At 39.9% G+C, this 16310-nt stretch overlaps 1 protein-coding gene across 2 annotated transcripts in view; it reads right to left on the minus strand.

Annotated features, from left to right (window-relative positions):
* Positions 1-1787: 1787 nt before the first annotated feature.
* METTL24 (methyltransferase like 24) overlaps positions 1788-16310 on the minus strand; it is a 143057-nt gene continuing 128534 nt past the window's right edge. For both annotated transcript variants that reach the window (XM_023583930.3, XM_058307285.2), the window contains one exon: positions 1788-4004. In XM_023583930.3, coding sequence (XP_023439698.2) covers positions 3690-4004 — 315 coding nt within the window. In that variant the 3' untranslated portion in view covers positions 1788-3689. The remainder of the gene's footprint in view (positions 4005-16310) is intronic.

Genomic DNA, 16310 nt, shown 5'->3' on the forward strand with positions numbered 1-16310 from the left:
TCAAGGAGGCCCCGGGTTTGAACCACGGACCTCTAGCTCTTTTCATTTAGACATGTCAGATAGTTAACAAGTATTTATATGATTACCTATTACAACTACATAGAATGAAATCACTCTAAGAAAGGAGGAGTGGTAATTGGTTTTCTTTGACTTTAGTCTCAAACTGTGAGCAGTTTCAGAGTTTTGCTCTGCTAAAAGGCAACTTCTAAATCTCGCATGTCTTTCACCTAAAAAAGAAGAGTTTGAATTGTCATTTGCTAAAAGCATTATTAAATTTGTATTTTCAGGAATATATATGAAGACTTTACTTTGGTAATAGCTCATGTAAGGAGAGGTATGGCACAGATATTTACATCTTAGCTCCTTTAACTGCAGGTCAAAGACCAGTTTTACGTTTAAGTACAATCACACTACAGTCTCAAGGACTTTTGCCCTACCCAGGAGGAAAGTACCAAGTATTGGGGTGATCCAGAGCCAGAGCCCCTCCCAAGACTTACACTGGCTTTTCTCGTAGTTGAAATATATTGAGTGTCCAGCTTTCTTCAGTGAGCCTACATTTGGTGGGTATATTTTAATCAAAGAAATCTGCATGCTACAAAATGTCCCCAACTCTAACCTTTACAGGTTTGGTCTAAGTGTATTTGTAGTATCTCCCTCCTCTACTAATAATAGGGAGGCAAACCATGCCCTTAGGATGTTGTATCTTACATTTGGTAAAGTCTGCGGAGGCAGCTTTGGGGCGGGGATGAAGCATCACGCCTTTTGGGATCTGGCATACTGAGATTTGGATTAGAGCTCCACCAGCTACTAGTTGAGTAATTTTAATTTAATCTCTCAAAATTTCCTTACTTACATAACCAGGGAAATTATACTTCCTTGAAGAGTTGTTGGGGGAATTAAACATAAACTCTGTAAAGTGTCTGGCACATAGTAGGCTCTCAACAAACAGTGGCTCTTGATTTTGTCTATTTGTTTTTACATTTTGTTTGCAGTGCTTTTGCACAGGTTGTGGTGGCGATGGCGGGTGTCCTGCCTGTTCTTCACAAGAGCAAGCAGGATGTCCCCAAACACTGGTGTTGCCATAGCCCTGGCCCCTTCTCATGGCCTGTGCAGTGGCTCTCCACAAAGGGTGATTTTGTCCTCCCACGACATTTGGCAATGTCTGGTTGCCACAACTGAGGGGTTACTATTGGCGTCTGGTGGCTAGAGGCCAGGGGTGCTGCTAGACCTCCTACAATGCACAGGACAGCGCCCTAGTCCAACCGAGAATTATCTAGCCCAAAATGACAGTAATGCTGAGGTTAAGAAACCCTGGTCTACACAACCAGCATAACAAATTCTAGAAGCAGGGAAACTATAGCAAAAGTCAGAATAGTCATCATAAATTTCAAACTATCCAGGGAATGAAGGACATAAGGATAAAATAAGTACAAATAATTACTGAACAGATGGCACAGTAGGTGGGTATGGGGGTGTGTATTTGTGATTTCTTTTGCGTTTGCCTTATTTTTTTAGCAGCACACCCATTCTTGCTTCAGATATATATATAGTGTGATGAACTCAGTGCTCCACACCACCAATCTGGAATATACAGTTAACTCGCCCTGTACAGAGGGAGTTTTCAGGAAGGGTCTCTATCTGCAATTTCCATGAATTAAGAATCTTGATATGGATGTGTGTATACCTAGAAGCTGATCATACTGTACACATTTGAGAGTAGTGTGCTTTTCATACTGTGTAGAAAAGGTTTTAAAGGTTTAGTATATAAAAAGATTGACTAGAGATTCTTTAGTGTATAAAATGTTTATTAAAATTTTTTAAAAAGAATCCATGATACAATCCAAACGGGCTAAAAGTTAGCTCTGTTTGGAAACTATGCCATACAAAAAAAAGGAGAATCTGCTTTAGTGTTTTTATGGATCCTGCCACATGTTTGAAATACGTATCTACACTGAAAGCAGCTGAATTGCTAATTCAAATCATACTTACTCAAGCTGGTCCTCTCAGCTTGATGACTTTTCATTAGTGTACAATTTCTTTTAAAATAAAAAACTCATTTATATTTTAAAAAATCATTGACACTAATTCAGAAAGTCTTGTTCCCTTTTGAACCCAGGTGAGAGAGATCATCATATTCTAATATATTTTGGCTTCTCACTTAAGGAATGGCACTTTCAAACCACTGCAAGACACAAAAAGACCAGAATGTCTGGGGGTGGGAGGAGGTAAGAAATGGGGAGAAGAGATAAAGTCTAATAATAATTAGGATTCTACCTCACACACATCAATATCTTTTTTATACAACAATGAATGTATAGCTTTCATGCTCTCTCAGGATGTAAAATTGCCAGAAAATATACTTAATTTATAGTAAGGTAATAATTTTTGATATGTTTGAACTATTTAATTAATCTTAAATACGATTTTTGAAAATCATTCCTAGAAGTGTCTAATCCTCTAAACAGAAATGATAGATATCATGTGAACCATAGAGAACCTGCACTTTCTGATCAAATTTTTTTGAATGTAAAAAGGGTTGGTGCTATTGAAACACTGTAAAACCACCCAGGAAAGAGGGAGACGAGAGTTCTCAGGCCACAAGTGTATAACTGATGCCAAGTGGCAGTAAAGGAAAACTCACTCTTCACACTTTCGATAATGTATTTCAAAAGAAAAGAAAAAGAAAAAAGATTTCACAGCATAGGCAGATCTGATTGGGAAATCAGGATTGACGTCAGAAGAGGCAAGAGTGACGACACCACTATCGTGCTGAGTTTCATAGGACCAGAAGGGGCTGAGTATGGAAAGTATCTTGACTTGAAGCTTTCAGTACTCTGCTCTTTCAAATTTGGAAGCAGGATCTGGTGGGCCTGAGTTCCCAGAAGCCAGAATCAGAGGTTCTTAGAAAGCTACCACCTGGGCAAGGCTGATGAGAAATGGCAGAAATCCACAGCACTATCACCGACACCACTGACAGGGTGAACGCAGGTAAACCCTGAAATTGGCGAGTTAAAATCAAATCAAAGTGAGCCCTATTTTTAAACAGTAGCCAACAGTAAAACTTGAAAATACTTATCATTTCTTTTGAATGCTGGTGAAGTCAGGGCGAAAAGATCCACAGTAGATTTTAGGAAAAACAGGGCTGAGTGGGGGATTAAAATGGAGAAGGACAAGCATCCGCCCGTGCCTCTCCCCCCGACTCCACCCCACTCCAACCCAACACCAACCCCCCCCCCCCCATGAAAGGCAAAAAGGCCAGGACTGGGTGAATCTGTGGGACAACTTTACTCACCCTGGTACTCTGGCTACCTGAGGACTGCACTAAGGCTTAGGAGTGGACTAATCCCTAGGGATACCATCTTTTATCTTTTTAAAGATAAAATGAATTTGCTCTGTAGTCCAAGTTTATGAATTCTTTGGGTGGGGGAAAAGGGAAATACCTAGGTCTTTAATTTGAAATAAAGAAATTTTTAAAAAAATTTCCTATGTTCATCCCTTCAACAAGAGTTTACCATGCCCTGACCACATGTCAGGTACCAGGTTACATGCACTGCAGAGGTGATAACACAATCCCTGCCTGGAGAAAGTACCAGACTAGTAGGAGAGCAGGTAAGGAAGCAGACAACGCAAGCATAGGTATGATCCAATCCACAAATATTTCCATGGGTTCTTGCTGTGATGCCCATATCCTATTTCCATCTCGTATTCACCCAACTCAGAGTGTAACAGCTACTTGCATTGAAAAAGTCTTTCTTCAGGAATAGCTGAGGTTTAGATAAGTCTTTGTAACTGTAAAAAAGCCTGAAATCCTTTAGTTCCAGCTCTTTGAGGAGGCTGTACCAGAAGCGCACGACGCTGCTGTCGCTGCCACTGACCTCGAACCCCGGCCAGTGGAGATGGATCTCAAAGATGAGCTGACCGATCTGCTCAAGGACATCTTCTAGAATAAGATTTTCCAAAACTTTCCATTCTGCACTTTCCAGATCAGCCTTGAGAACATCAATCTGTAACAAAGAGATGAAATGAAATGACTGGATGTGATAAATCACTGTTAAAAAGGCCACCTTGAATCAGGAGCCTCGCCTTACAGCACACCCAAGGAAGCAGAAGACTTTATTTTTATTTTTTTAAAGATTTATTTTTATTTATTTAATTCCCCTCCCCTCCCCCCGTTGTCTGTTTTCTGTCTTTTTGCTGCGTCTTGTTTCTTTGTCCACTTCTGTTGTCGTCAGCGGCAGGGGAAGTGTGGGCGGTGCCATTCCTGGGCAGGCTGCTCCCTCCTTCGCGCTGGGCAGCTCTCCTTACGGGGCGCACTCCTTGCGCGTGGGGCTCCCCTACGCGGGGGACACCCCTGTGTGGCACGGCACTCCTTGCACGCATCAGCACTACTCATGGGCCAGCTCCACACGGGTCAAGGAGGCCCGGGGCTTGAACCGTGGACCTCCCATGTGGTAGACAGACGCCCTAATCACTGGGCCAAAGTCCGTTTCCCCCAGAAGACTTTAAACTTCAGAGGTAGAGGTCTTTTTCCAATGGCCACTGATGAAATGAATTTCTAACCCCACTCTACACCACATGTTAGAAGGAAAATAATGAAATGCGTGACAGAAATCATAGTGGATCCTCTTGTTTTCTACCCAAAGGGAACGATGATCAGGGAAGGGAAGGCAGAGCACCGCGCCCACAGCCTCTCCCAGCAACCGCCTCATTGCTCCAAGGAACCCAGCCATGCCCTGAGGAAACCGGGGCAGGCAGGGAGGGACAGACAGAGAACCACTGCCTGCAGGGACCACTGCACTAGCCTTATCCCCTCCAGATTCACTAGAACTACCAGGAACCAGTTCTCAGGTAGTGGAGTATTGGGCTTTCGGGGAAAAAATAATATTATGATTTCATGATTTCTTTAAAGCATATATACCAGCACATTAGTCTTAAAAAACAAACAAAAATAAAACAAAACAAAAAACTGCACCATTCTCACTCATTTCATGAATACAGGTTTGCACTTCCAGGATGAGATGGAAAACAAGAAGAGTAGGATGAGAGAGAGCACAATTAATCAAGTTAGGAGAATCGGCTCCTTTTTGCTGGCTTTGCACAAAAGCCATTAGGATGACAGAACTCCAAATCCCTCCAGAGAGCAAAGAAAGGCAATACTTTGCAGTGCTTATGTGTACCTGGCACTGTGCTAAATGCTTCTCCTTGCAATATCCATTTAATCCTCTCAACAGTTCTGTGAGGGCGGTTCTGTTAGTATCCCCAGCTAAAGATTAGGAAACCGGATTCCAAATGGAACCCATCCCTAGTCACTGCTGGAGAGGCGGTGGTGAAATTCGAACCCTGTCTCCAAAGCCCATGTTCTTAACCGCTACATAATGTTGCCTCCCAAAAAAACAGCAAGAGGAAAAATTGGTAACCCAGAATCCCTAAGAGACTTGTGCTTCTGAAAATAAGGAGATATTTGGAGAGTGAACAAGGGTCAGTGAGTAGAAGTATTGTTATGACATCCATACTTTATATCGGCAAAGCCTTTTTCAGCTTACAGAATTATTTCCTACATATATTCTCTCAGTAAAAACATCCCTATAGGCAGACAGGGATTTGGGAAAGATGAATTTCTACTGCCAAGAAGTAGGGGAAAAGGGGGATAATTTTGACACATAGAGGAAAGCTGACAGCATTCAGACTCAAATCAGACTGCTTAGAATGGAGAATCTATCATTAGAACTAGGTTATACTGGATAATAATCTAATTACATTAGATCATAAGTAGACATTAGATTGCAATCATCAGAATGCAAGGAGCAAAGGCTGCAGGCACAAGGGGTGAGAGCAGACCCTTAAGCAGGTCTTCAGGAAGCCACTGACTAAGTCCCCGACACCCCGCCCATGGAAGTGAATTACAGCTCTGCTGGTTTAGAAGGATGGATAATCACAGAGACCTGCCTCAGCTTCTCCTCTCGCTCAATGCATGTCTGTTTGATAAGTTACCCACATGAGGCTGAGAAGCGGAGCAGTTATACCATGGAAACCCTCCTTGTGTGGCTGCTGAATTGGGTGGAGAAGAAGGTGTGCAGCATTTAGAAATAACTGCTCCAGGAAAATGGGTTTTGCCCAGATGCCTGAGAACCTGCTGGAAAATGCTTTCACTCTCATTCCTTGGCTAATACCTCCTGGGACACCAAGAAAATTCTGATGTTAACAACCCCAGGAATACAGAGTGGCCTCAGAAAAGAACCAGCTTGTTGATTCAATGGCTCCAAAATCAAAGGGAAAAAAGAAAACTGTCTTCATGAAAGGAACTGAACAAAGGCAGATTCCATGTGAACCTAATACACAAGGTTAAAATAATTCTTGTGAATTGGGTACAATGGAATTAACTCACTGTTCTTTCTTCTCTTCTGCCCTGGCATTTCCATGGCTTTGTTTAATCCTTTAAATTTTAAGCAAAATACTGCTGGATTAAGGGTAATTAAGGTGCCAAAAGAAATACTTTAATCAAATCATCACAAATTTTGTAATTGGTACAGAAAATCTCTAAGACTCAAAATCAGCATTTGTTGTGTCAATTCACATAGCCAAGAATTTCTTAAGTTCCCTATAGATTCATTTTTATCCTCGTTTCTGTGAGTTTGCATATAAGTACAACCTAATATGGATGTACTTATGGATGTGGATCTCATTATGTTGCATGTGATCTTTAAAGCACTGAGACAGGAAAGTCAATCAACCTAAAATTGACCTAAAAACTATATGGCTGAAGTATAGGGAGCTATAGTGTATACATATTTTTTCCAAATACACTTAAAAAAAAAACTATCAGAAGTTCTGAGCAACTGGAAAAGAACCAAATTATCAGGCTGAATCATAGCAACGCTATGCTTTCTTTGGAAATTCAATTTTCACATACAAAATGCTAATCTATTCTAAAAAGCAAAAAGTATTTTCAAACAGGAAAAAAAAAACCACTCCCCCTTTTTTATTCCAGTCTCTGGAAACTCCGCCACTTCAATCAGAATCGCCTAGCTTAATCTAAATCATGCAGCTTGGGGGTGATGCAGCACTGAGCAGCAAATCAGCTCGCCCCTGCCTTCCGGTCCGAGAGCCCAGACAGCCAAAATGCTGTGAATAAAACATGGCTTTCTCCTCCAGTTTTGCTTTTTTCTATTAGCTGTGCCCTTGCATTTCAGAATGCTCCATTACCACCACTATTCTGCAAATGTAATTTCCATTATTACTGCATAATGCACCCAATATCATTGTGATTATGAAGCGCTAAACATCTCTGAATAAGACATGCCACTTTAAAGATTCTAACATCCAGCTTTCAACAATTATAGCTCAGAAAATCAAGTGCATGATGATACTGGAATAACAAAGGGCCAATCCTAATACAGTTAACAGGTTAAATCAGGTTTCTAGGGAACAACTCCGTGTTTGCTCCCTGTAAACTGGAATAAGTGGTGGCATTTTCTTGGGTGGAAGGGTCTCAAAGAAACACAGATGAAACAACCTGTTGGTATCATTTCAGAGGCTTAACAGTTCTCTACTCAAAAATTAACTCCTTTTCTTTGTACCAGAAATATCCAATGAATCCCCTTTCACAGGACTTTTTGGAAAAATGAGAATCTTCATTTTAACTGAATTCAAGTGTGATGCCATCTGGCCCCTTCCTCCTTGCGGGCGCGTTTATGCCAGCGTCCATCCACCCAGAACTGCAGAGATGAGAGAAAGAGAAGGGCCATGGCTACCGCAATAGCACCTTGGCGAGGCAGTGTGTGTTGCAGGAGCCCAGGGCCAGGGCCAGTGCTTAGGAGAAGCAGCCTGTCCCGGAGACACAAGGCCAGGCACTCTGGGCAGAAGAGGCAATGGTGAATGATGCCGTGCCATCGCTGCAGCAGCCAACACGGACAGCGCCAACTCTGCTAACTGCTACACTCAGCACAAAGTCAACAGTCCCCCATTTAAAACCACCATCCAATTAAAACCAACATCATGAAACCCTGCACAGTGTTCTCGGTTCCTTCGCTGCCACACAGCCAGGCCCAGCAGATGCAGTTTGTCTTTGGCACCTTCTCATTCCCTAGACACCTCCCTCTCCCTCCGGCGGGCCCTCCTTCAGGCACTCAACAGCCTCATGCCCTCAGTCCCCACCCAGCTCTTTTCTCCTTTCAGGGCACTCTCTGACGAAAATGAAAGCTGCAAGACTTTTAAGGCCCAGCCAGAGTCGAATGGCATCACTTCCACTGCATTCTCGTGGTTAAAGCACATCGCAAGGCTGGCCCATGTTCAAGGGGATGCCAAGTGGGTCCAGCCCTTGAGGGGAGGCATGGTGCGCAGAGCAGGATGAGTGGAATTGTGCGTGACCATCTTTGCAGATAATTGCCTCCAGTGATTAAAAGCAATATGACTTTATACAAATGCATAAATGAACTACAATATTACAGTGATAATTGCTTTACTGGACACAAGCAACACTAGAGGAAGAACAAATAAGAGAACTTTTATTCGTCAGAATATTCTTAAAGAAGGGACATTAATTAAAGCGTGCCATTCGTTATCAGATTTGGCTTTCCTTGAAAGTTGACAGAGACCCTTGTGATATCCCATGGATTAGGATGACTAATGAAGGAAATACTAAAAAAGGGCAACTAGAGTAAATATTCGTAGGTCTTGGATATAAAACAAGTATTTCTGCTATACTCTGTTGAGAGGCTACCATATCACCATGAAGAGCTTCTAAATGCATCCCTGTTATTTGTACAGCAGCCTAGTGGCTGGAGAGCCAGCAGATGCCCTGTAGCTAATGGCTAACTCTCGTCCTGGGTACTGCGAATGTGATCCATCAAGTTAATTGGAAGTGAGTCTCAGACATGGTGGCAGATCTTATTTTCCAAAGATGATTGCAACATTTTCTCCCATCTCATGTGTTTTTCAACAGTGTGGCTTTTCCATTCCTTCCATCAAGAGGCGTCTCCAGGGATGGCTTCGGGAGGGTGTGGCCTGTGCAGCTCCACAGGGTCCTACACTTGTCAGGTTTCTGCATTTGGTTTAATACTCTGCTGCCACCATCTTGAAATTCTTTATAAGTTCTGATAAATGGACCTCACATTTTCATTTTGCACTGGACCCCACAAATTATGTAGTTTAGCTGGTTCTGTAACCCTCCCCTTGAATCTTGATGGACTTGTGATTGATTAATAGACAACGGTAGAAGGGACTCTATGGGACCTCCAAGCCGAGGTCATAAAAGGCAATGCAGCTTCCACTTTACTCACTAAAATGGTCCCTTTTGAACACGTTAGACCGCATGTGAGGTATGTGAGTGCCCTGAGGCACACCTGCCAGGAGGAAGCCCAAACCAGCCCCAGCAGAGGGCCACATGAAGAGGGCCTGAGTCAAGTTGAAGAGAGAGATGCCTGGGCAACCCCTAGGTGCTCCATCCAACTACAACCACATGAGGAATCAAGAGCCAGGACATCCCTACCAAGCCCTTCCCAGAACTCTGACCTGGATAAACTATAAGGATGATAACATGATTAACTGCAGTGTTTTTAAGCCATTTAGTTAGTAAGAGGGGATTCATTATGTAACAATAGATAACTGGAACAGAGATCAAGTACTGTTTATGCAAATTTCTTAAAAAGTTACTTGTACAGTGTCAAATACTACAAATTCCAAAGCTGTGATTTCTAGACATCTATATACATTTAACCAAAAATATTTTCTTATTTTAAAAACAATATATGGTCATATTTAAAAATTAAAACTATATGGGACACATATGATAACATGGATGAATCTTGAAGACATTATGATAAGTGAGGTAACACAAACGAAAGGACAAATATTGCATTGTCTCATTAATAAGAACTAAAGGGGAGTGGATGTAGTTCAGTTGGCTGAGTGCCTGCTTCCCATGTATAGGGTCCCAGTTTCAATCTCTGGTGTCTCCTTAAAAAAAAAAAAAAGAGAGAATGAAATACAAAGAATAAATGTATGGAGTTAAAACCTGGAGTAAGGTTATTAGGAGATAAGAGGAGGGTTGAGAAGAACTACTGATAATTAATATATGTAGAAGTTTTAATTAACTTTATTGCAAAAGTGTGGAAATGGATAGAGTTGATGGTAATACATTATAGTGAAGAACAACTGGTTCATAAATGGGAATGTGGCTGGAAAGGGTACTCTAGGGATGTAAATGTCAACTGAAAGAAACCTAGAGAATAATATAGGGACTGAATAACACAGTGAACCCAGAGGTGGATGAGAATTGTGGTGGATGGTACAGATGAAAGAGTGTCCTTCTGTGAGCTAGAGCAGATATATGTCACTATTGCAGGGTGGTGGGAATGTGGAGAAACATGGGAAAAAATACAACTGGAGTGACCTATGGTCTGTGGTTAACAATAATACTGTTATATTCATGCATCTATGCCAAAGATGTACTTCATTGATAATGGGGAAGTATAGAAACAGTGTGCCAAATGTATGCTATGGACCGTGGTTGGTGGTAACAGTTGGATGATATTATCTCATAATCTCTAACAAATGTTCCACCATGGTGTAGAGTGTTGATAGAGGGGTACTGTATGGGAATTCTGCACATGAGCATGATTATTTTGTAAGTTCACTACTTTTATAATAAAAATACATTTAAAAATAATAGGGTGGGTTGGGGGAAAAATACACTAAATGTAAGATATGTGCTATAGTTAGTAGTAAGATTTTGACTATATTCTTTCATAATTTGTAACAAATGTCTCACAATGCAAGGTGTTGGTGGTGGGTTGATGTATGGGACTCCTGTATGATGTTATGCATATCTGTTTTGTAAGTTCACAACTTTTACTACACACTTACTATTTATGTATGTTCATGTATGAATGATATTCTTCAATAAAATTGTTTACAAAGATCAATACAAAAATTAAAACTATAGAGAAAAGAGAAAGAATAAAAATATCCATGGTCCAGGGTTAAAAATAGTTAACGCTTGGTATATTTATTTCTAAACAGTTTTGCCATAAACACACACACACAACATATAGATTATAGCATATACAAATAAAACTCAAAACAATTTTTTTCACAAAATTAGAATTACTGTTTTTAAATTTGCCTCTTAATGTAAAAGACAGTGAATATCTATCCACATCAATACATTTTCATCTAAAATGTCCTCTTCATCAGTGGTCCTCAGAGCTTTCACAAGAATTTCATGGAGGTGACTGAGGGGTCCCTACAGGAGTGAGGGAGATGTGGAGTGAGTGAGGCACCTGATTTCCCTACCTCAATTCAACAAGAGAAGCTCCCCTTTTATAAATTACCCAAAATTTACATATTCAGAATCCCTCATAGATTTCATTTGGAAAAATAGCTCTGCTACTTTAAAAAAAGGTTGAAAACCCCCATCTATAACTTATTTTTAAAAAGATTTATTTATTTATCCCTAACTCCCATCCCCGCCATTGTTTTGGGGCTCACTGTCTGCTTTCTGTGTCCATTTGCTATGTGTTCCTCTGTGTCTATTTGTCTTCTTTTTAGGTGGCACTGGGACCTGATCCTAGGACTTCCCAGAGTGGGAGAGAAGCGCTCAATCTCTTGCTCCACCTCAGCTCCCTGGTCTGCTGCATCTCTTGTCTCTCCTCTGTGTCTCTTTGTTGCATCATCTTGCTGCACCAGCACTCCTGCACAGGCCAGCATGCCATGCAGGTCAGCACTCTGTGTGAGCTAGCTAGCTCTCCGCTCAGGCCAGCTCGCCACACTGACCAGCTTGCCATACAGCTCAGCTTGCCTTCACCAGGAGGCCCTGGGGATCAACCCCTAGACCTCCTATATGGTAGACAGGAGCCCAATCACCTGAGCCATATCTGCTTCCCTATAATTTATTTTTAATGACCTTTAAATAGTTTTAATTTATGTAACTAATCCCCCTTCTGAAGGACATTTGGGCTCTTTCCAATTGGATGAGGTTGCAAACTGATGAGACTGACAAGCTTTTAAGCTAAATATTTGAGTGTGTTCTATTATTTTCTCAGAATAAATTCCCAAAAGTAGAAGAGCAGTTTCAAAGGACAGGCACAGTTGACAATATTTTGTAGTTTTACCAACATATAGGCCCTTCTTGTCCCTGCCCTTGAGCACAGAGGACAAACCAGGTTGTGCTAAGATGGGGGAGCCCTAAGCAGAAACCCCACAAAAGACCCCTCAAGTGTCACAAGCCCAGTCAACACTGGCTGGTTTTCTTGGCCTGAAACCACATGACATCCCTAAACATACCTATGCCTTTATGTCTGGACATTTCCCAGATTAGATAAAGCCCTGAGGGAAGTGGGTATAGGTCAGCAGTTTGAGCCCCTGCTTATTGAACCTGGGACCTCCTAAATAAATAAACAAACAAACAAACGAAGAAATAAATAAAAGCCTGCATACCACTTAAAGAAAAAGAAACTAAAGTTAATTTTAACTTAGTATATGTTAAATTATCTTTATAATTTGACATTTTAATAAAAATGCTTTAATCTATTGTTTTATATTTAATCTTTACAAGGATAGAGAGTTTTTTTCTATCAGGAAAATTAATGTGAGTATGAAAACTTAAAACTGGCTATTTCCACCACTTATAAAGATAAAATCATGATATTAATTGAAATCCCTGGAAAAGAACCAAAGCTACAAAATGTCAATATTAACCATACAAGCTTATCAGTCAACTAACCTAGAACAATGAACTTTCCACCCAGGCTGTAACTAGGTGGCAAACACAGTTGCTTGCCTCAATATTGGCTGTTGTGCCATATACTATATGATATTACAGATGCACCTTGAATTTCATAAAACATGAATTCTTGAAAAGGAGTGTGGAAAGTGCGTTTTAAATTATCATCAATTACCTATCATCCAATATATCAAAACTACATTCATTCCCCATATTCATTACAGTTTGGTTCTATATTCAGTTATAATTTTCAAATAATTATATCAATACAATTTCATCCACCTTTAGTTTAAATTAATTATGAAAAATTGTTATTAAATGATACAAAGAAGAGCCAGGCTTTTATAAATCAAGTCTACTTAAAGCAAGATATATATGCATCTACAAAACTAGAAACTAAGTGCATTAAAAAGAGGATTCTTGTTTTTGTAGAAAAGCAAAACAAGTTAAAATATCTTAAATGAGCAAGAGGTTTAAAAGTCTCTTAAAGAGTCTTGGGCTTTAAGCACACTAAACTGTACTCAGTCATCATATCGAATGGTAGAAACACAACATAACAAGATGTCTTCTAAGACTAGGGAAAGAGAGGTAAGTTTTGCCTTGAATACTCTGAGAAATACAGAGTCACTCTAAGCTAATGTAGAACCATGTCTGAACTAATAAGAAAGAAAGTAATTTCTCTTTATAGTAGTCAGCTCACAGAAATGATCTCTGCAGGGAGCTACAATCTGCAAATGAATTTAAAAGGAAATAAGGGAAACATTTACAAACAAGACTTTTTTTTTCTCCAGATATTCAGCCTGTGACAGAAAAATGCAACCTGAGGCTGCTAGGCAACAATCTGCTGGGTGGGGTGAGGTGACGTAATACTCTAGTAGCTCCAGAAACCCAGGTCAGAGACCTGTAATGGGTGTGTTGATGGCAAGTCAGATAGAAGTCAGCAGGGATATTGGCGACATGCAACAGCAAGAAACCAGACGGTGTAAATCTACTCAGGATTGAGGTGATAGCAAGAGACTGGCCGAGTCAGGCAGGGGCGACATGAAGAGACCAACGGCAGGTGCAGAACCAAGGACAGCGCCAAGGCAGCCGCTTTTTTGTCTTTCTCCTCCCCTACCTCTTCCAGCACTCACTACCCATTCCCCAGGCCACCAAAACAACAGGTTGTCTCTGACCCTAAGATCAGAACCCTTTACCTTAAAGCTATAGCAACAGTTTATTTTTCTGGCTTAACTGTAAGTATTTATGCAAGCATTCTCAAGTATTTTGGGAAAGAGATGGGACATGGAACAAAAAGTTACATAAATTATTCATGAGTGAATAGGTATATAAACAAATATATAACCAAGTAAACACCCAAATAAAATGTTTTTCATGCAGACATGGTCTGGAGATTCATTCAAGAAAAGAATCTTTATTATTAGACCGTAGGGTTGGGTCCATTCCAGCAACAGGGCCAACACTGTGGCCTGACCTAGGCCACATAAAACATGGCACAAATCCAAAAAGCAAGCACCGATTTAGAGGGATACAACAGAAAGTCATTGCGTTATTTGCTTTTTTCTTTTCCTTTGTTTTAATTTATTGAAATATATTGCTCATACATAAATGTACACAAATAAGTGTATAGTAATAGTTGTGAACTTACAAAACAACAAAATGTCATACAGTGCTCTCATACTTCACCCTACCACCAATACCCTGCATTGTGAAACATTTTTAACTAATGAGGAAAGAGAATCCTCAAAATATTACTACTAAGCAAAGTATATTTCATTTGGTGTATTTTCCCCCAACCAATCTTATTAATATTATTTTATCACTTATATATGAACATACATAAACAATAAGTGTATAGTAAAAGTTGTGAACTTACAAAACTAAACATGCATAACATCATAAATACAACTGTATTTTTCCCATGCTTCTCCACATTCCCACCATCCTGTCATAGTGACATATTTCTGCTCTAGCTCACAAAGGATGCTCTTGCATCTGTACCATCCACCACAATTCTCATCAACTTCTGGGTTCACTGTTATTCAGTCCCTAGGTTATTCTCTAGCTTTTTCAATCGACATTTACATCTTTAGACTACTCTTCCCAGCCACATTCCTATTAATAAACCAGCCATTACTCACTATAATGTTACCATGAACTCTATCCATTTCCACAGTTTTACAGTGAAGTTAATTAAAACTTCTACATACATCAAGCATCAGTAGTCCATTTCAGTCCTCCTCTTATCTCCTTTAAGAATCCATCACCTACCACCAGATCTTGAAGATGATTTCCTACATTTTCTTCTAAGAGCTTTATGGTTCTTGCTTTTATATTTAGGTTTTTGACCCACTTCGAGTTAGTTTTTTTATAAGGTGTGAGATAGAGTTCCTCTTTCTTTCTTTTGGCTATGGATATCCAGCTCTCCCAGCACCATTTGTTGAATAGACTTCTGCCTGAGCTGGGTGGGTTTGACAGGCTTGTCAAAAATCATTTGACCATTGATGTGAGGGTCTGTTTCTGAACCATCAATTCAGTTCCATTTGCCTATGTGTCTGTCTTTATGCCAGTACCATGCTGGTTTTACCACTGTAGCTGGGTAATATGATTTCAAATTCAGAAGTGAGAGTACTGCAACTTTGCTTTTCCCTTTCAAGATGTTTCTGGCTATTCAGGACCACTCACCTTTCCAAATAAATTTGATAATTGTGTTTTCCATTTATTTTTTAAATGCTGGTATAATTTTTATCAGGATTGCATTGAGACAGTATATAAATTTTGGTAGAATTGATATCTTAATGATAGTCTTCCAATCCATGAGCATGGTATGTTCTTTCAATTATTTGGGTCTTTTTCTATTTCTTTTAATAATGCATTGTAGTTTTCTGCTTTATATCCTTGGTTAAGTTTATTCCTAAATATTTGATTCTTTTAGTTGCTACTGTAAATGGAACTTTTCCCCTAACTTCCTCCTTAGATTGTCCATTACTAGTGTCTTTTAAAGTCTATTTCATCTGATGTAAGCATGGCTACTCTAAGTTTATTTCTTTTGTTCTTTTTCTTTTTCTTTTTTTCCTTTTGTTTACTGCACACATGGAATATCTTTTCCCAGCCTTTCGCTTTCAAGCTATTGGTATCCTTGGGTCTAAGGTGAGTCTCTTGCAGACAACATTTATAATAGATGACTCATATTTTCCTAGCTGTCCTGCCAGTCTGTGGCTATTGATTAGGGAGTTTGATCTACTAACATTCAATGTTATTACTGTAAAGGCAGTTCTTATTTCACCCATTTTGACCTTTGGGTTTTAGCTGTCATATTTTATTTTCACCACTCTTTTGAGACATATATAGTTACTTTTATGAATATAATCTTTATTTCTAGACTCTCTTCCAAGCCTCTCTCCCCTGTGTTTTCTTTTCAGACTGTAGAACACCCTTTAGTATTTCCTGCAAAGCTCGTCTCTTTGTCATAAACTCTCTCAGTTTCTATTTATCTGTGAATATTCTAAACTTGTCCTTATTTTTGAAGACAATCTTGCCAGATATAAGATTCTTGGCTGGAAGTTTTTCTCCTGAAGTATCTTAAATA

This window comes from Dasypus novemcinctus, chromosome 11 (genome assembly GCF_030445035.2).
Source record: "Dasypus novemcinctus isolate mDasNov1 chromosome 11, mDasNov1.1.hap2, whole genome shotgun sequence".
Classification (NCBI taxonomy): Eukaryota; Metazoa; Chordata; class Mammalia; order Cingulata; family Dasypodidae; genus Dasypus; species Dasypus novemcinctus.